The 18,959-nt window shown below is 36.9% G+C and overlaps 1 protein-coding gene across 3 annotated transcripts; it reads left to right on the top strand.

Moving 5' to 3' along the window:
* Positions 1 to 4,677: 4,677 nt before the first annotated feature.
* LOC146455328 (uncharacterized) lies at positions 4,678 to 18,125 on the top strand. 3 transcript variants are annotated; one of them, XM_085094427.1, is made up of 20 exons: positions 4,678 to 5,070; positions 5,146 to 5,181; positions 6,692 to 6,798; positions 7,436 to 7,459; positions 8,207 to 8,330; positions 8,828 to 8,944; positions 9,633 to 9,753; positions 10,056 to 10,139; positions 10,732 to 11,008; positions 11,402 to 11,587; positions 11,864 to 11,983; positions 12,862 to 12,915; positions 13,452 to 13,577; positions 13,746 to 13,819; positions 14,094 to 14,201; positions 14,968 to 15,070; positions 15,743 to 15,852; positions 16,723 to 16,831; positions 17,072 to 17,136; positions 17,674 to 18,125. In XM_085094427.1, exons 1-20 carry the CDS (start codon positions 4,962 to 4,964, stop codon positions 17,771 to 17,773), a joined length of 2,154 nt encoding a protein of 717 aa, XP_084950553.1. In that variant the 5' UTR covers positions 4,678 to 4,961; the 3' UTR covers positions 17,774 to 18,125. The 3 variants fall into 3 exon arrangements, with proteins under 3 accessions (XP_084950553.1, XP_084950552.1, XP_084950554.1); XM_085094426.1 differs by having other exon boundaries at positions 10,723 to 11,008; XM_085094428.1 differs by lacking the exon at positions 5,146 to 5,181 and having other exon boundaries at positions 10,723 to 11,008.
* The last annotated feature ends 834 nt before the right edge of the window (positions 18,126 to 18,959 follow it).

Raw genomic sequence — 18,959 nt, 5'->3', positions numbered from 1 at the left:
CTTTTCTCAACCCTCTGGGACAGGAGCAATCTCGTACCCAGAGTCCTCAGGCTTTTTGGTCAGCGGGGCGGCGCCAGGAGAGACTCTGGGATAATGGAAAAATTTAATTTTTTCGATTGGTTGTCTGCATAACAATGGAAGACCGACAGGAAGTCCGTTGGTCATTTGCGAAAGTTAACCAAACCGGAAACCCCCCAACCAACTTCCTTGTTTTGGAGGGAGATTTGAAATGTCAAACTCGCTGTTTTGTAATTTTTATGTGTGTGTCACGGTTATTTTATGTTATTTTTTTCATACCTAAAATAAGAAGGACTCCAATTCAAAGACGGGTTTTGAATTATGTCAGTGAAACAATTTCGAGCCGACTAAACATTAGCCGTTTTATCGTAGGAAGTTTGCCACTACTGTCATACGACGGTAAAATGACACGGCCAAATGCGAGCAGTTTAAACTGATTACCGTCGCTGCTGCAAAAAATTATTTTCGGAAAATATCATTATATCAGTCAGTTTGGGAGAAAAGCGGTAGGAGAACGAATTGGTGAAGCCGTTCGCAAGTATGGAAACATTAAACGTATTAGAGGAGGACATTGGTGTCGTCAACGTACTAAATATTTCGAACATGTTACTTACAGTACTTACTAGTGAAGGTTATCATGGAAAAATAGAGAAGTTCTTCAACATCTATAAACCTTGTCGTGGATAAAAATTTGGAGATGACTGATCTGGTGTGGAGTGGAGTCCATCTCAGGTTGCCGTTTCGATTAATTCCCTTTCGGTTTTGCCACAAGGGAAACGCCGAAGACATCTCTACGATGATCAAACACCGCACACGAGAGCAAAGGTTTCACTTTTGTCAGTCACGGCCCATGGCCAGCTTGCCAAAGAAAAATAATTCAGAAAAAATTGCCCCTTTGAGGCGGAGGTAATGGTGTGTTGAACATTTTTCTTAAATTTTGAGAGATTTTGTTTTGAGAATTTTGGCAGATTTTGTTCTAACTGTTCCATGTTCCATGCAAAATAAGAACAATTACGTCCTAAAAAGTGTAAAGGGCCGTGGTGTTAGGTTACCTTCAGATGAAAGTTTAATCTCAAATGTAATAGTACATACAGATTTAAAGATTACTTTTACAGTATAGGGGCAGTTGAGAATAAAGACTTGTTGTTCGTTACTTACTACCATCTTCTCTGCAAGAAAGTCAATTAACACACTGTGACAGTGAAGAGCCACCCAACTTGACAAGTCAAAAAACAGGTGTAGATAATACTGAAGCCTGAAGCTGGACTTCGAAATGCAGAAGTACCTTAAAATCTTTGCATTTATTTATTTCCCACATGTACACAGACAAACAATGAAAAGAAAAAACTCAAGTAGTGGAGTGGAGGCTCAATAAAAGAAATCAATATGAGGCTTATGAATATTAAGCTTTCTCAATCTTAAAATATACAAAAGTTACAACATAATATATTGCTTGGAGTTTTTATATAACTCAACAAATAATGTACACTAGCTGAGTTTAAAATAAAGATGAAGGTAATGATAGTTTAACTGTACTCTGTTAATGTGCTGTACATTAATATATATGTAAGTAAAAATAATCCAACCTTTTTAAAATATTATTTTTCCCTTCATCTGAAAAAACATGCAAATGCTCCATTGACAAAGTATGAGACAAGAAAACTGTGGGTTCCCTTGCAGACAAACATTCCTGTTGAGAGGCCAAAGCAATTGTGCTGTTGCAAAGTGTGAAATCATGTCTAAAGTACCATTTGTTGTTAAAAAAAATAGATGAGCGGTGGTGTGACTTTCTGTGCTATATGTTATAAGGAAGAACACCAAGTTTTCCCTTGAAGGGTTCAATTAATTGGACGCTATTATTGAGGAGATACAGGAGAAGGCCCCTGTTCGATTTCATTCTACTGCAAGTGTACCTGTTGTACATAAACATGGAAGCCAAGTACCCCAAGTTTGTGTGGCATATGACCTGTAGATAATGCTTGCACAGCCTTGTGCAGAAAGTGACCACTTTCATCATAATTATATCCTTATCAAACACTCCACTTGTAATTGGCAAATTTACTAACATAATTATTTTGGCAGTAGATGGATTTTACTGAATAATTTGGTGAAAACAACCCCTTCTATCATTTCTTCATGTAATATTCATTCATGTAATTATTATTGCTAGTAAATATTAGCAAGAAATTTGTGGTAGCCAGCAGGTTTTAGCATAGAAATTATACTTCTTAGTGAATCATATCGTTTATTGTTATTTTGCACTGATAACCAAACAAAAGAAAAAACTTTCAGACACTGCAATACTAGCTTGCAAAAAAAACTACATTCAATATTTACTAAAGTATGACAAGTCTATAAAATATATATGTTGAACATTCCAAGGATTCCAATGGGTCCTTTACTCCCTTCCCCTTCCCTGTTGGGGGTAACTAATAAAATTATGTGTAACCATTATCTCATCAAGTATATAGAATTTTTAAGTATAATTTGTTAACAAAACTGTTAATTATAGAGTGATTATAGATGAAACATAAAGTTTTACAGTCAATGCTTGTTAGACCCCCCCCCCCCCCCAAAAAAAAAAAAATTAATAAATTACTATTCATTATATTTTATGGGTTAAAGAAACATCACTAGCATTATTGTTTATTCTGTTAACAAGCTTAAAAGAAATTTGAAACATCTTTAGATACAGTTTTGTAACTGATGGTATGACAAATTTATATGATTTTGAATTATTATTTTGAATGTGTATTTCTATTGTTCTAGACCTTTGATCAATGCAGTTCACTAGGCTTGGTCCAGTCCCACAAACATTATGCAATATGCTGGATGACTTAGATTGTGGCCTAATAGACAATCAGAGGCCAGGAAATGCTTGAACTAAGAGTCACGTTTGACAATTTTCAGTTTTAGTTCTTAGCTAACATAATTTATTGTCAAGGGACCACAAATTCCCACAAGCGCTGTATAATTTACACAGACTTCAGCAAAGGTCTCACAACACTGTGCCAATCATTCAGGATATTGGGAAGTTTGACAATAGTAATTATCTGTCGTCAAAGCAAGAGCTGCAAGATCAGAGAAGAGATTATATTATACTATTCAGCTGCAGAGTGTTGGTTGAGTATAATACTTCCCTTGCCTGAAGTCAAGTAAATGTGTGATACCTAATGATCACATCACCATCGAGCCGACTCAAAAGAAATGGCAAATCATTCAGAAATTATCAATTTACCAGTAATGTGCCCTAATCAATCAGAATACATTAGGTAATGTGTGTCAGTATCTGAGCTATCTGACTCAGCTCTTAGTTAAAGTGTACACTCCACAACCAGATGAAGTCAGGCCCCACCAAAATTTATGTCAATTTAATATAAACCCAATTTCCCCAATCTATTGACCCCTTCTCTGTGCTTCCTACACTGCACCCAAATTTATTAGAGAACTCACATAAGATAGTTTTAAATTATTTTACCTTGATTGCATGTATACAAGAACAGACTAAGGAGATTATATACATGGTATAGAAATTGGCTGACTAAATGAAGTACCATAGTGAGGATATCAACAGTCTCTCAACAATCACATTATAATGCAATTTACCGAATCATGAGAGGTAGCATGATTACCACGCTCCATACAGTTCTCATATATAATTATTACTCTGTGGTTAGGCAGAATAGCTAACAAATTAAACCTCAACACAACTCACTATCCTTAGCTTATTTTCAAAGCCTGTTGGCACAATTATCCAATCTCTGTTATACTACTTCATTTTATTTCTAGATACATTATTAGTATACCTGGGAGCAACTCTACAGCACTAGAAGCATGCAAGATGTGAGCACTCTCTATCAGTTTTGCCAAAAGCTAGGCAAAGGGAATGTTTATTCAGAAAAAAAAATTCACAGCTGCTCTTGAATTCATGGCATGTACGTATTAAATATGCTGATGTTGAAATTGTACTTAAGCTTGCATTCGAACACATATGACATTCTTAAATTCGGCACTTTAAGAAAAGCGTGCACGCAATTCAGTCCAATAAAATTAAAAAATTTTGAGACGAAAAAAAACTTAATTTACAACAGTAAATATAACTTACATTAATGGGTGATTTAAATTATTTTCAAATGGTAACATGTATGTGTTCATTGAATCCCATTTGGAAATAAACTGTTAAGGGAAAGGGAGAAGGTAATTTGAACATAAATTTAATACACAGTCAGCTGCTCAGTTCTGTGAGAGGAGACGTGATGGTTCCTTTTTATTTGTAAGTACAAACAATAATAAAGAAATATGTTACTTGTCTGTTGTGGCAACGTCGAATTAAGTCCACCTTTCGCTCACTCTTACATGAAAAAAAATCCAGTTGCTTTGATCCGCTCTTACGTTAAAAAATCCAGTTCCTTTTGATCGCGTGTAGAATCAATTTTGGCTTTCTCGAACACTTTCAAGGCCCGATAAAACCTTCAGGCCCAATAACAGTAACGCAGCTGCCATTTTGGGGCATTTGACTTCCGCTTTAATCTTAAGCATGCGCACAAAGACCGGAATCCCACGTTTTCTGGGATAAGAAATTCCATTATCCCAGAGTCTCTCCTGGCGTTGCCCCGCTGACCAAAAAGCCTGAAGACTCTGGGTACGAGATTGAGTGACCACTCGACCTCAATTTTAAGAAATACCGCTGTTCAAGATGAGTATTGGCTCAAAAGAGGATGCTTAGCAGCCTGGCACTTGCCGATGACCGTTTTGGAGGAGAGCTGGTAACAATTGTTGTTTTTCAACGAACGAGGGAAGTTCAATCGAAAAGACAAACATTACGTGTAAAAGGGTAAAATTAGCTTTATCTTGTAATATTAAGGTACCGGTAGTTTAAAGTACTTCAGATCGGGGAGATGGTGTAAGCTTCTTGTTCAAGGCGGTGTAAGAATTGGAAAGAAATGTCCAGAGAAGTTCGAAGAACTCGCTCCTCCCCGGTCAGCATCCAACGGCGTCTTGACAACAGAACGGACGATCAGTGGAAAACATTGTTTGAATCAACTGAAAAAGGTACATCGATATTGTTCACTTGGTAGAAAAAGTGCAGGGCTTTCATTATAACAGCTTTTTCATATTTTTGAACAGGAGAAAAATCATCTGGGCAAGTTCGATTTGACGTAGGTAAGATTGAAATAAGCTAACGTCAGGCTGACATCTAGAATTTTGTGATCAGTTTATACATGTAGATCGATTTGAGAACTGTCCCTGATCATTTTATCCTGTTAATCCCAGCCCTCGGTAACATCCCACTGACTTTCTAGCGCTTACATATAGTTGGCGTCTCATTTGCTCAGAGGCCTCTCAGAGAATCAGGCCAAGAGAGCCCATTTAGCCGCGGCCGACCACACGCTGGCACTGAAGGTGGTCACGGCCTTTCTTATTTTATTAATTAAGAGAATTCACTTATTTCTAGATGTTGGCATAAAATGTTTACTCTGCCTCTTTCCAGTAGATTGAAAGATTGTGAATCATCTAATTAAAAGCTAAAGTAAAATGGAACCTGCATGTGAGACTAGTCTTCGAGTGTAATTCCAAATAAGTGAGGTCATCGGGCTTTTTTTACCTCATCTTATTTTCACAGTCAGAAAATTCACATCTCATTAATTCCGTGCTTTAATTTTAGAACCTGATGCCGAATTGCCAAATAAGTAAAACCTCTCTGAGCAGTTAATACCATGCAGAGGCCCTGCCAACAAGAAGTCCCTACTTGAGCAACCACTTGTCCAATATTTAATATAAAATATGAGGGCTGGCAAATGGTCTTTAAAAAAAATGTGTCAAATGCAAAATTTCAGTCAAATTTCATGGGTCTCACTGTGTGATTTTTTTGGGACGAAGCTATCTCTGAGTCTCCATTTCTTGTGCAGGGCTGAAAATGCCTGAGGCTTGCAGAAGAATTGCTAATTTCACCATCAAACAAAGTCTGAAAAATAATTATTATTTGCAGTCAAATTTTTTTCAAATCATATCTATATTTGAGAGGGACCATAATATCTCCTAAGAAACCACTTTCCCAGTGCATGAGTGGCGGTTAACATGTAATCAACTGTAATATTTTTCTGAGAATGGTAGTCAGTACATGTACATAACATTGTATATCATGTAGAGTATCTGATCAAATATTTTAAATCAAACTGAAATGAGTTGAACTCAAACAACTGGAGCTTGATTGAGTTTGGTTAAACGAAACATGTCTTTATTCAAAATTTGAATTTTGGGTGAGTTTCAGGTTAGAATTTAATTAGTCAAGTACAATAAAACTGATTTCTTTACACTTAGCTAAGATGTATCTCTTGGTAGCATTAATTACATGTGCATCATTTTTTTAAAAGAAGGGAAACATGTAGAGCATACCTGTCAAGGTTAATCACTATGCAATAACATGCACATTATGCAAAAAGCAGTGAGAGTCAGAACATAAACAGTCAAATTTACATTACATTAAGCAGAACTTCCTGAGAATGATGGTAATGACTGTTACAGTCTGTAGGTAGGAAAGAAATCTGCCTTCATTTGGTTATATGACTGCAGTCTAATACTGGTGACTGTTTTTTTTTGATAATTTTTTCATTGTTTAATTTCGTTGTGATCACACTGTCAGAGACATACATGTATGATTATTCCCTTGCAGATAAAACCTCATCTAAAGGATCAGATCTTCATCTTGATCTGTTTAATTTCGAGGATCCTACTGCTCAGCAAAGCCGCTATGTTTTGACAAGTCCACGGTCTCTTGAGGTAATCATAAGATTATTAAACATTATCATAATCTACAGTTTATAACATTTGTTATTAACCGTGCACAATTACTTAAAAGGTGTGTTTTGAGACATTCAATAGGCACTGGGTCCACACAATTTTATCTGTGTGACCCATGTACACGACTGTTCATACAGTATGATCTAGAATCACAAAATAATCTGACTGTATACACAGTCTGTAAAAGTACAGATTCTCTCAAAAAAGTCACCATCAGTCAGATAAAACTGAAGGATTTTGTGATGTACATGTATATTGGGTGGTATTAACATAATAAATTCTTTATTCTAATATGTTACTTAAATTTATTTTTTATTATATCCTCAGTTTTTATTTGAAGCTGGTACAGTGTACATGTATTCGGCTTTTAGTGGCATTATTACGCCGTTGTGTAATTACTAGCAGTACTGTGAAATTTGTCTTAAAAATCCCTTGACACCTGGTTTTAAGTAATGACGGCATGTGCAATCTGATCTGCTAAATGTTATGTAATTTGCGTTATGTAGAATTAAATGTTAAAACTTTATATGAGACAATATCTTTTTCATTTGTGCAATGACTTTTGCAGTCACTATTAAAATAAATGTAATTCTAATTAAGGCCAACTTTTTTTTAGGCTTGCAGCCGGTTTGGGATAAAGGTATGTGCCTCTAACAGACATACATGTAATTAACATCTGTGCTTGTCCAGGAGTACCCAATGTAAAAAAGGTTCTTCAACTGAAGGTTCAACAAACTTTCTTAATAATCAACCTGTTTTGGGTTAAGGGGCCATTAATGCAAGATGCTCTTTTCGAGAATTCTCCAAAGATATTAACTTTGTTAAATTATTTGACTTCTCAGTTATTTTAATAATACAGTTGTACAACATATTAATATAACAGGTAGCTTTTCTCAGATCTTAGTAGTGCATCATGACATTGCAAATATTGGTTGAAATACATGTAAATTCAGAAGGGCTTGCCTGCATCAGAGTTATAAGTGCAAAAAAACTACATTGTACATGTAAGGGATTTCTTATTGAAATGGTGTGGTTTGACAAGCGTAAGAGACAAATGTGCCACAACCTTCTGTTTGTCAAGATTGATGAAATTGTCATCAAAACTTTAAATTAATTCTCAACAACTTTTCTTACAATCCTGTTCACTGTCGCATACTATCCACTGGGCCAGGTCTTCAATTGGAACATTTCAATAATTTTTTACTATTTTATGTACAGTTACTCTGGAACTTTAGGTACACGGTAAGTTACAGCAACTGTACATTTTTTGTAATACTGTACTTCTGTGAACTCAAGTTTTCTTTGTACAAATGTACAGTACACAGCCCAATTGAACTTTTTAAATCAGCTTTTAGAACTCAATCATTTTGTTGTTGTTGTTGTTTAGCCTGTAGAATTGTTGCACAAGTCCTTTGAGGAGTTTGTGGAAGAATTCAAGTCTCTGTATGATACTGACTACTCTCACCGTGCTGTCCGTGAAGTGTTCCAAGAACATGAACGGCAGAGACTGAGTAAGTTGATATGTATGTATACTAAAAACATGTAAAATTTGGGAATCTAAAAGGCCTAATTCTTACATAAGTGTAGTTGCACACTAAACAAAAGTTTTGTATTTATTATAGCAGCTGCTTTTACCCTCTATCACAGACTTATCAGAAGAGTACTACATGTATAATTTTTCTAAGTAATTTCTGTACACCATTACACTTAAATTAGCATGCAATGATTAAAACTTATTTTAAGGGAAAGTCAGCAGTACAGTTGAAGGCCGCCCACTTGCAAAACCAACCTAAGTGAATTGATTTGGCCTTGGCATATGAATTTCTCTGAATTTGCTCTAATTTGGCCTGCATACAGACTGGTTCTTGTGTAATAGAAACAGTCATAGTTCCATGTTTGCTGTGTGATTTGAGTGCTTGAATTCGCCCAGCAAACTTATGAAGTCAATCTCAAAAACTGAACCAACTATTAAACCGGGTCCTTCCATTATTTTGATTATAATTTGCAGGAAAATTGAAGCTTTGCAGGGATGAAAGAGAGAGAATAATGAGAGAGAGGAATACTGATGCTGGTTTGATTGATGAAGACAGAAAACACATAACAAGGTCACCAAGAACAAGTCCAGGTTGGAGAAATGTTGAATTAATATTTTAGTTATTGGTCCATTACTGAACTGACTGTACACTTAAAAGTCAAAATTGCCCTTAATTTAACAATAAACCACCTTCCTTCATAAATTTTAACTGGCCAGACGTGTATATTTAGATAATCTAACCTGTTTATTGTCCCACAGATACAACTATGTGTACAATTCCTGATTGTGCAGTTCCGGAAGATATCCATACTCCCCCCACGGAAGGTGCTTTGTTTAACACCCTGTTCCCACAGGAAATTCCAGTTTTGCTTCATACTTTGATTTTGGCTTCCAAGACACCCCTCCCCCAAGGAATTTCCATTGACCTTCCTGATGGGGTGGGGATGGATTTTTTTAGGAACTGCACATTCCCAGTGTAGTACTTTTTATAAGATCTACGAAAGTTGATATGAACTTAATTGTGCAACAATAATGACCCTTTATCCATAAATTATAGTGTACAATTGTACAGTGTAATTGTCATCTCAAACAAACATGTACATTAATTACCATGTGTGCAGCTGTGTTGCGTTTCTCCCTTGCTTGGAACCACTAACTTCAGTAATTTGTGAGTCAGATGCATACTTCCACAATTCTGAGTTTGAGTGGAACTGCTGGCTCTTTTTATAGGGACCAGTCCTTAATTAAGATGAACATGAGAAGTTGCTCTATCTTTTAGATCACTTACATGTTGCCGAGAGGGATACAAGCAGTTTCAGAAGAAGAAAGGGAAGTTCCTTTGAAGAAGAAGAGCAGAGTTGTTGGAGGTCTTCTCCCACCGATGCACAAAAGTATAACGGGTTAGACTGAGATAATAAAGGGTTAAAATATAAACCTGCTGAACCCAATTTCTAAATGTTATCCATTTCATCTGCATGTATAGCCTGAAATAAAATACTAATTTGCATGTAGCACTTATCAATAATATTATACAGGAACATGTACTTACATTTACTGTACAGTACGCATGACCAGTGTAATGTGCAAGCACTAAGTTAATTTTATACATTTTATAACTCCTTACTACGTTGCAAGATTTCAGGGAAAACCATCAGGACTTCACTTGAAAGAATATTGACTGTTAATATTGGATGTCTTCTAGAAATGGAAGTCCATTTGATGACAGAGGAAAAGAGAACATGTTTGTGATGGACGGTAAACCTCTAACTGGGAAAACAAAATACAGGTTCGTTTTAGATGTTACCTTCAGCCTTGAAATGTGACAATGGCATTTTTTGTAACAAAATTTCAAACCCTTCACTTATTCTCGTTAGTGTCACCTGCAATGGTAGTGTACAGTGTTGTGAAGTTTCATCTGTATATAGTGAATTTTTATAAATTTTCACGCATTTGCCGTAGGGATTTTAACTTCTTCCATTTGCCAAGCAAAAGTTACTTGTTCCTAACTTTACCGGAGCCATTGTTCCAGTAACCGAGTACACACAAATTGCTGTTTTGTAAAAGGGATATCCCAAGTGTTAAGCTATCATAAATAACCAGTGGACGTACGTTTATTTGCAGGAAGTAAAAAAAACTGCGCGCCGTTTTTCATTGACGAAATACTTAGTCAAAGCAGTTTTCTGATACTCTTTTATAAACGACTGGTTAAAAATTGACTTGTTTTAGTTTTTTGCATTTGAGTCTTCATAATGTGACTGGTAATGTAATTTGTTTACTTCTATGCCATTGAGATTTCATTCTTGAAATGTGTCGGACCTTCCATGATGTATAAACCTCCGTACCTATTTTGAGCACTTTCTTTGTTATAGTTACACAAGCACGAAAAGCCGAAGTCCCATCAGCCCCAGAGGAGGACCTGTGACGTATGGTGAGAGCTCTGACTCAGAGGGAGGGGGAGGGGACATAAGGGCATGGTCCTCAAGAAGCGGGCGTTCACAAGAGGGACATTCTCCAAGGGCCAGTAAGCAGCCCTTATCTGCAGGTGCCTCTCGGAAAACAGCCCCCCAGCGCATTAGGAGAACTGCTTCTGTGGATAGCGGGAGTACTTTGCATTCAGTACCGAGTACTTTAGACAGAAAAGCTCTGTCTGGGAAGGTGGGTGTTTTTAATTATTCGACGTAGTTGTTTAAGTTGATCGTATGTCTTTCTGTAGAAATTTAGTCCATTAAAACATACATGTAGACCCGACTTAGTGGGCCATTCATTCATCCATTTGGTGTTTTTTTTTTTTTTAATATACAAGCGTGCCATAGTAGCGCCTTACAGAAGACACGAAGTGCTCTTATAAATTACTTTTAAGATGCCTCTTATTAACTGGGGACATTAGAGACCATTTCCGTATTTGAAAAAGGCGCAAATTAAGACCATCTGCTGGTGACCAACCACTGGCCAAAGAGCCTGGCAGGACTCTGGGTATGAGATTGAAGTACTCTGCGAGCCTTCTTTTTTACCATGTTATTAAACTACTGTGATCCAATTTGATCTTAGGATCAGCGCATAGTGGATTTAATGGTGTCTCGACATGAAGACGAGGAAAGAGCTCGCAAGGAGCGACTGATGTTAGAGCTAGAATGGGATGAACAAAGGAAACTAGAGGAACAGCTGAGACAAGCAAGGCAGCGGCAGAAACAAGCTGAGATATATGACAATTACAAAGCTAAGGATGCCAAACAGGTACGAACAATTTAGAACAAAACATTACTAGTGTGAGTACACCTGAACTAAACCGTTTTCGCTAATAGGCCATTTCCGAGTTGCTGTGAACCTCATTATAAAAGCGAGGCTAAGTGCAGAAGCTTTTCATATGAAAATTAGTTTTGTTTGCATATGAATGAAAACTTATTTTCACAATAAAAACTTTGCACTTAGCCTCACCTTCATAATGAGGTTCACAGCAACTCGGAAATGGCCTATTTAGCGTGCTGTTATTTTTTAATGAATAAATAACAGTACGAAGTACGAGCAAGGCGACTGAGAAATGAGCAGCGACTGAAACAAGACAAAGTGGAGATGCTGCTGTCAAAGGACTTCGCCTGGCAGATGGAGAAACGAAAGCAGGAGCAGATAAAGGTACAACTTGATTAATCTTTCTATATCACATAGCTCATGCACAATTAAAACCTCTTTGTATTAACAGAAACCTAAAAGGAACGGTCCAGTTTGGTTACAAATTACCACTCCATGCAGTGGAATTAAACTGCAATCGCAATGGATTGCAACTTGAAAAAAGTTAGGTTATAACTGAAATGCTTTCAATTTCTCCCATTTTCCTTTCCAAAACACATTGTACCATACCACGAGTTCTTCCGTTGAACAATTCAGTTGATTCCTTCCTTTCAGTGTTCAGTTTCTAGAATGATTTTGTAACTATAAGTGAAGGTATTGTTGCATCATTTTCACCAAAAAAGGGTCAAAATCCCCGTGACGCTTTCTTTTTAATTGGACGCTGCATTTCAGACGCGTAATTCAATCCCCAGAAAAACTAGCAAAAATCACGCTAAATCAGTCCAATGGAGCGGTTTTCAACTGAGTGTCGTAAAACCAAAACCAAGGTAATCATTCTGTCCAATCACAAACGTAAACATCACAAGGAACCAATCAGAATTCGAAGCAAATGTAGGTAACCGGCGTCCAGCGCAGGAAAACACGTGTCAGCAAGGCACGATTGGTTGGGGTTTTGCTTCTCAACCAATCACAAAGGGTATTAAAGCAAAACCAAAGCAAATGCAAAATTACTTGCGACACTCAGTTGAAAACTACTCCAGCACAAATGAAAAGCAATACGGTTTACCTTGAGAACTGAATGGCCTAAAACTCGGACATGTACGGATTCCATTCTCGTCTGTAACTTAATTGAATATTGGACGCGATCGAAATACTATGACAAATAGATTAGTTTGAAGACAAGTAAAAACGAACGACAAAAATATGTTTGTTTAATTCACCAGGGAAACAAACTTCTTGCCAAGAAAATCAAAGACACTGAGAAAAAACAGAAGCAGGTATTTGGTAATGTTAGGTTACTGTCTATGACTAGGAACTAACTTGGAGTTTCGTCTCTTGTAAGTAAGGCTACCCACTGGCACTACATATACAGACGGTACCGGTCAAATGTAACTTTTCACAGTCACTCGTAACTCAAATGAAAAAAAAATGTGTTATTTTGGTCATTCACGACGTACTCTAGACCTTACGGCCAGACTTGTCGAGGAATGTGAGGGAATTGGATACAGAAGACAGATGCATCTCTCACAAGTGACCATGCAAAATGTCAGGCAAAGATTTTGTTTTTTGTGTGTTTTAAAAGTGTGTGATCAGTGTAGTACTTGGTTAGAGCAATGGTCAGGTGTTTCGGGAGGTCGTGGGTTCAAATCCCGCCGACGTCAAAGATTTTTCTTTGCTCTTGCTAACCCGCCAAATTTCCTTTTCCAAGGCTAACAAAGCCTTGGAAATTTTTTTTGCGTGCCTAAATTTAACGTTATGTTTATTTTTCTGATTATTTTTATTTTATTTTATTTATTGTTTTGGTTTTTTACAGGAAGAAAATCTCTGGATGAAGAAGCGAGAGGATGAACTTCACCGTAACATGACTCAACTGAATCTTTTAGAAAAACATAAAACTGCCATTACAAAAAAGAATGTCTTATCGACACAGGAAACTATGGTAAGCTTTTACCTCGGATTTCACTGCTACACAACTTTTACAAACAAAATCCTACAATGAACTTAATACGTGGGAGGAGTTTATTGTCAGCTGCCTGCTAATCAGATGAGGGTTTTCATTTTCTTTTATGATATAGCTTGATTACGTTATTTTACTGTCAATTTATAGAAAGTTCAAAGCCGGAATCACACAGTGCGGAACAGACACCTTAATACAAGAAAAGGGCTTCTGCACCAGTTAAGGTCAGTCTCTTTCACCAATCTTGGCAGATTTTTGATTGCAAATATCAATTTCTACATTGAAGCTGGAATTTACTTTTAAAAAACGTACTTACATGTATTTACTTTGCAGTTGAGAAAAGAAGGTCTCTTTTTGTAGTAAATCACATCGCGAAACAGACAACTTAACAGCTGTGATATCAAAGCACTTCATTGTCAAATAAATTTATAAGCTGCAATAGGGTCAGTGTATTTAGCTGTACTCGGTTTGTATTCCTACTGAATTGTTTCGTTTTAGACAAGAGGAAGACAACCTTCAACATGAAGTGGCAATTAAACATCAAACAGCGCTGGTGAATTACCAAAGACAGTTGACTCGAAAAGATACTGAGATGGCACAAAATAAGTGAGTATATTTGTAAGTGCATTTGGGATGCTCAGATGAGTTCATCGTGGGGTTAACATATCTGGAAAGAGACAATGTGTAGTTAAGGAAATAACAAGACGGAGAAACCAGGCCCGAACAACGCGGTGCATCTGCATCGTAAAGCTGTTTCTGTTTCAGAAATCTCTTTTGCTTCTGCTCTGCTTTAATTTACCTTCATGTATTTTATTACACTCTTTCTTGTGATAACGCCTAATTTTGGCGCTGAGGGTAAACCGGAACTAAACGTATGTATTTTTTGGCCATTTGAACCCGCAAACTTTCTTTAAAATGTTTTAAATCACGTGGCTGTAAGGTAAAGTCGCAGTTGGAGCCTGAGTTGCTCACATCACGTGGTGAATCTCTGGAGAGTCGAGCGCACTTCTACTCTTAGGCTACCATTGAGGGAAAGTTAGAAGACTTTCTTAGTAAATATCTGAATAAATCTGTGAAGGCATTCTTACCAAATCTCAGTCCGGACAAGTTGTTTAAATTTTGACCGATCCCAGCCTGAACGTTCTCAAAAAAGTCCTTATCATTAGAGAATATATTATAGGAATAACACAAAAAGAATTGTACCTGCGGTCGTTGTATATGTTACTATCTATATTGTAGCATTTCGGGCTCTTGGACTGTACTTTCACTAAGACTAAGCTTTCGCAACCCAAAACAACTGGACAAAAATAAAGACGTTCGCACTAAATTTAATGTTCAGTAATGTTCTGCTCATGTTTATTGCTGTTTTCAGACTCAAGCGAGAGGAACGAGTGGAAAGGCAGCAGGAGCAACTGAGAAAGCTAAACAGTGACATGGAGGATTGGAAGAAAGAACTTACGCTATTCAGAAAAGAGGTAACGCTTGTCTTCTTAAAGAACGCTCGAGGTACATGTATACTATTCTTTAGCAAAGCAAATGGCCTTGAAGCGACCAGCGTTCTAAATTTCATGAGTCTGCAAATGGCTACTGAAATTACATGGTTGTAATCTTTGTGTCCACACAGCCTGGGTGGGTGAAACCCGTAATACTAAAACGGCTTGAGGGTGTAAAAACGACTTTAATAATGTTGTACCGTATATGAAGTGCAAACTGCCTGTGCAAAGATTCCATATAATTCTATCCTTATCAATTTTACACTTATCAATTCCTTGTCGTTTTCGCATTTGGCATTTAACACTAACCATTTAGTAAATGGTTTATCCTTTCAGTCTTTTTCTGTAATATTAAAAAGTAGTCGGCGAAGAACTCTTTTGAACGTTTTCTTGGGCAAATATCAAATATGAAATGGTCTCTCATTTCACAGTTTTATACCAGATCTGGAGACGGGATGCTTATGAATCTCCAGACAAAGTTGACCAGATGTGGATGACGCCAACTCACCGTGGGATTAAGTTTCGCTCTTCGTTGGTTACAACAATACTTTTAATTTTGTTATGGGTTACCAAATTGCGCAAGTCTTCCTCTATCAAAAAAGCATGTATTTCTTTTAGAGCCAGTTAAAAGCCTTTTTGTTTCTTCTTCTGCAGAAGGACGAGAGAGCACGAGACACGGCTACAATGACAGTGGCGTCTAAACAGCAGAAAGTGAAGTCACGGCTTGAAGCGGAGAAAGATGATCATCGGCATAACATGAAAAAGTTAGTACAGCAGAAAAAACAAACAAACACATCAACAGAAATCCAAATCACAGCTTGTTGCAGAGAAACATAAACATAACATGCCAAAGTAACAACACTCTAAAATTTTGATTGTAAATTACGGCCGTTTTTTGTCTTGAAATCTTCGAAAGCGTGGATTCTCGCGCGACAAGTGCGTGTGAAGCGAGTCTCTTCTCAGTCTCAATTTCCATTTTCTCGCTCGCCTCAGATTTTTTTGTTCGAAGACCGCGTGATTAATGCAAAGCAGCAACGTGAAACTACGGATTGTTTTTAGTCAAACTCAAATGTCTGGAAAACATTTAAGGACGAGTGCCTCCTTTTACTACTGCGCATACGTTCTGCGCATCCCGGCATGTGCCTCATAATTAAAAGATATTTTTGAGCATTTTTCTTTATGAAAACGGAAAAGAAAAAAAAAATCAAAAACAAAATTGGGGGTAACCACGCATTTTTCAGAGAGCTTCAATTTGGAAAAAAAATGCCATACATTGTTATGTATTTTAAAGCTTTTTAGAATTATCGCTACTTAATTATCTGAATAATACGTTTTTATCCCCAATTTTCTTTTTGGATTCCAGTACCCCCTTCTTCTTTTCTCGCATGCTGTCATGAACCGCGCTAAAATACCTCTGTATCAGAAGCCGGCACCGTCCTTAAAGATCCCCTGTGTTGGATGAAGCCTGACACAAACAAAAGATAAACTCTGAATAAACTGAAGTGATCTACATCTACATCTACATTTATTAAGTTGATAAAATCTTGTAAGACATCACATCAACTGTAATAAAAGCTGAATTAAAATATACATTATATACACATATATGTACATATGTGTTGTTTGTTCAACAGAGTGACAGAAGCTAACGAGGAAAGGAAGAGAGAAATCCAGGAAGTGATTGGAGTCAAAGATGAACGCAGTAAAATGGTGAACACAGAAAAGGATGAAATTAGGAGACTGGTGAGTTACTTATTATAAACTGGAAAGTGTAGTCTGAAAAGATATTTAGTGGACATGGCAGACAAACTTAGAAATGTTTTGCAAGTTGTTTAAAATCACCTCAGTTTTACTGTTATGGATGAACTGATTATTGCTCGACTAACTTGTACTATTTCCTGGCAAATAAGGAAGAAGTTTAAAACTTTTTTTATTAAAGTATATTGGATTTTACTAACAGAGATTTTATATTCTCACTCGCAGAACCGTGATGCAGCTCGCACTTCACAGGCCGTGAGGGACTTGGTCAGAGAACAAACGCTTAGAAGGTAAACACTGTTCTCGTGTACGGAATCTACTGACGTTTTTTGTCACATGTTGCAAGCGAGGCTGATCTTGTCTGTCTCCATCATTCCTTCCTTCCTTTCTATTTTTAAAGGAAACATAAATAGACGATTATAAACGTCTCTTGGCATGTACATGCATGTAGTAGTTCGCACACAAAATCAAATCATGCGCCCATAGTCCATGCCATTCTTCATTCGCGAACACGTCTATATGTGTTTCCATTTGAACAAAATTACCTGGTATTCTTTGTTTTAAATTGTTAAATCCCAAGCAACCTTTCAATCCCGTATTTAAACGCCTGTTAGTGACTCTCCAAGTAACAGCCAAAGTCGAAACAGGGCGTAAGAAACATTATTTTGCCAAATATCGAAAATCAAACAACATCGAAAGAAGCATGCAGTAGTTCTCATCCTTTCAATTATCAGACTGAACGGGACTGATAGTAAGATCACTCACTTACAAAAGGAAATTGTCTGGAAATATGATAAATAAATGATGTGATCTGTTTTGTTTCTTAGTTCCTTTGACAGGATGGCCGAGGCTGCCCAGCGTCAGGCTTTTGTAGGGCGTGGCCCGCAGACAGGACATAAAAACAAATCTAGTGTGAAACTTGGATAAATTAGAAAGTAAAAAAATGCATGCATTGTACGCCACCCACACGACTTAAATTAGTTAGGTAATATATAATTGACTGATAGCCATCAAATGGCTGAAGAAAATCTATACAAAACATACAGCTGTAATACCAAAGAACTCATACTCAGCTTTTTTTTATGTTTATCAATTTATTTTTTGTTACATTAAACGGAATTCAATTATTGTCTGTTTTTTTCTTTTTTTTTTTTTCTTTTTAAACATAATCGTGTTTCGTGTGTTGCAAGTCTGTTGTAACATAACATCCACTAGCACTCGGTAAATCGTACGCAGTAGTCCGTCATTGTTTTTAATAAAGTTTTATAAATTATTACAACTTGTTTTTGTCCAGTTGTTCTGTTTACTTCAGTAGTGAAGGAGATGGAGTTGTTTACAACCGTCGACTTGACTTCGATCGGAAGATCTAGGACGCTTTCCATTTAGCTAAAATTGTCAGTTTGTATTTCAGGAAACGTTCCGTGTCGAACAGAAAGGCTTCTTTTAATCAATCCGGGCGAAGAGCCTCGTTTTCAGTTCCAAACTCGCTATCACATTGGTAGAACGTGATGGCACGCGAGCCCAACAAAATGGGAATCGGAAATTTGTGGAAATGGAAATGAGTCACCTGCATAGTCAATTCTTTTAAGGACGGGTACCTTCTAATACAGAAGTATTTTGCGAAGCTTTTTGCCATGCAGGAGAAGTAGACCTTAGTAACGTCTGTGGAAATCCGAAAATAAAATTGGGGGTAACCACGCATTTTTCAGAGATAATCAAGCAACAAGAATTCTAACAAATTTAAAATATAAAATCAATGTATAAGACTTTCTGTCTAAATTAAATCTCAATTATCTCTGAAAAATGCATGATAATCCCCAATTTCCTCTTTGGATTTCAACTTCAACTTTCAACCCGACTTTCTCGGACCATCTCAAGATGCGCAGAACGTATGCGCCGTAACAAAAGGAGGCACAAGCTCCCTCGCGCATATTGGCCGCCCTTTTAAGTTTAGACAAACTGGTGAGAAGCACGATATAGTTTTTGTATGGGAATCCGATGACAGATAGTTTCTGTAGAAATTGAAGTCGGAGAAAATCCAAACCCAGAGGAACATAAAGTACTCACTAAAAGATTTTTCAAATCAAATTTGAGGAGTGTAGGTTTTGGTGGA

Source organism: Pavona decussata, unplaced genomic scaffold, assembly GCF_977016875.1.
Source record: "Pavona decussata unplaced genomic scaffold, jaPavDecu1.1 SCAFFOLD_280, whole genome shotgun sequence".
Lineage (NCBI taxonomy): Eukaryota > Metazoa > Cnidaria > Anthozoa > Scleractinia > Agariciidae > Pavona > Pavona decussata.
Note: the sequence above shows the minus strand (reverse complement) of the source record. Positions and strands in the feature narration are given on the sequence as shown.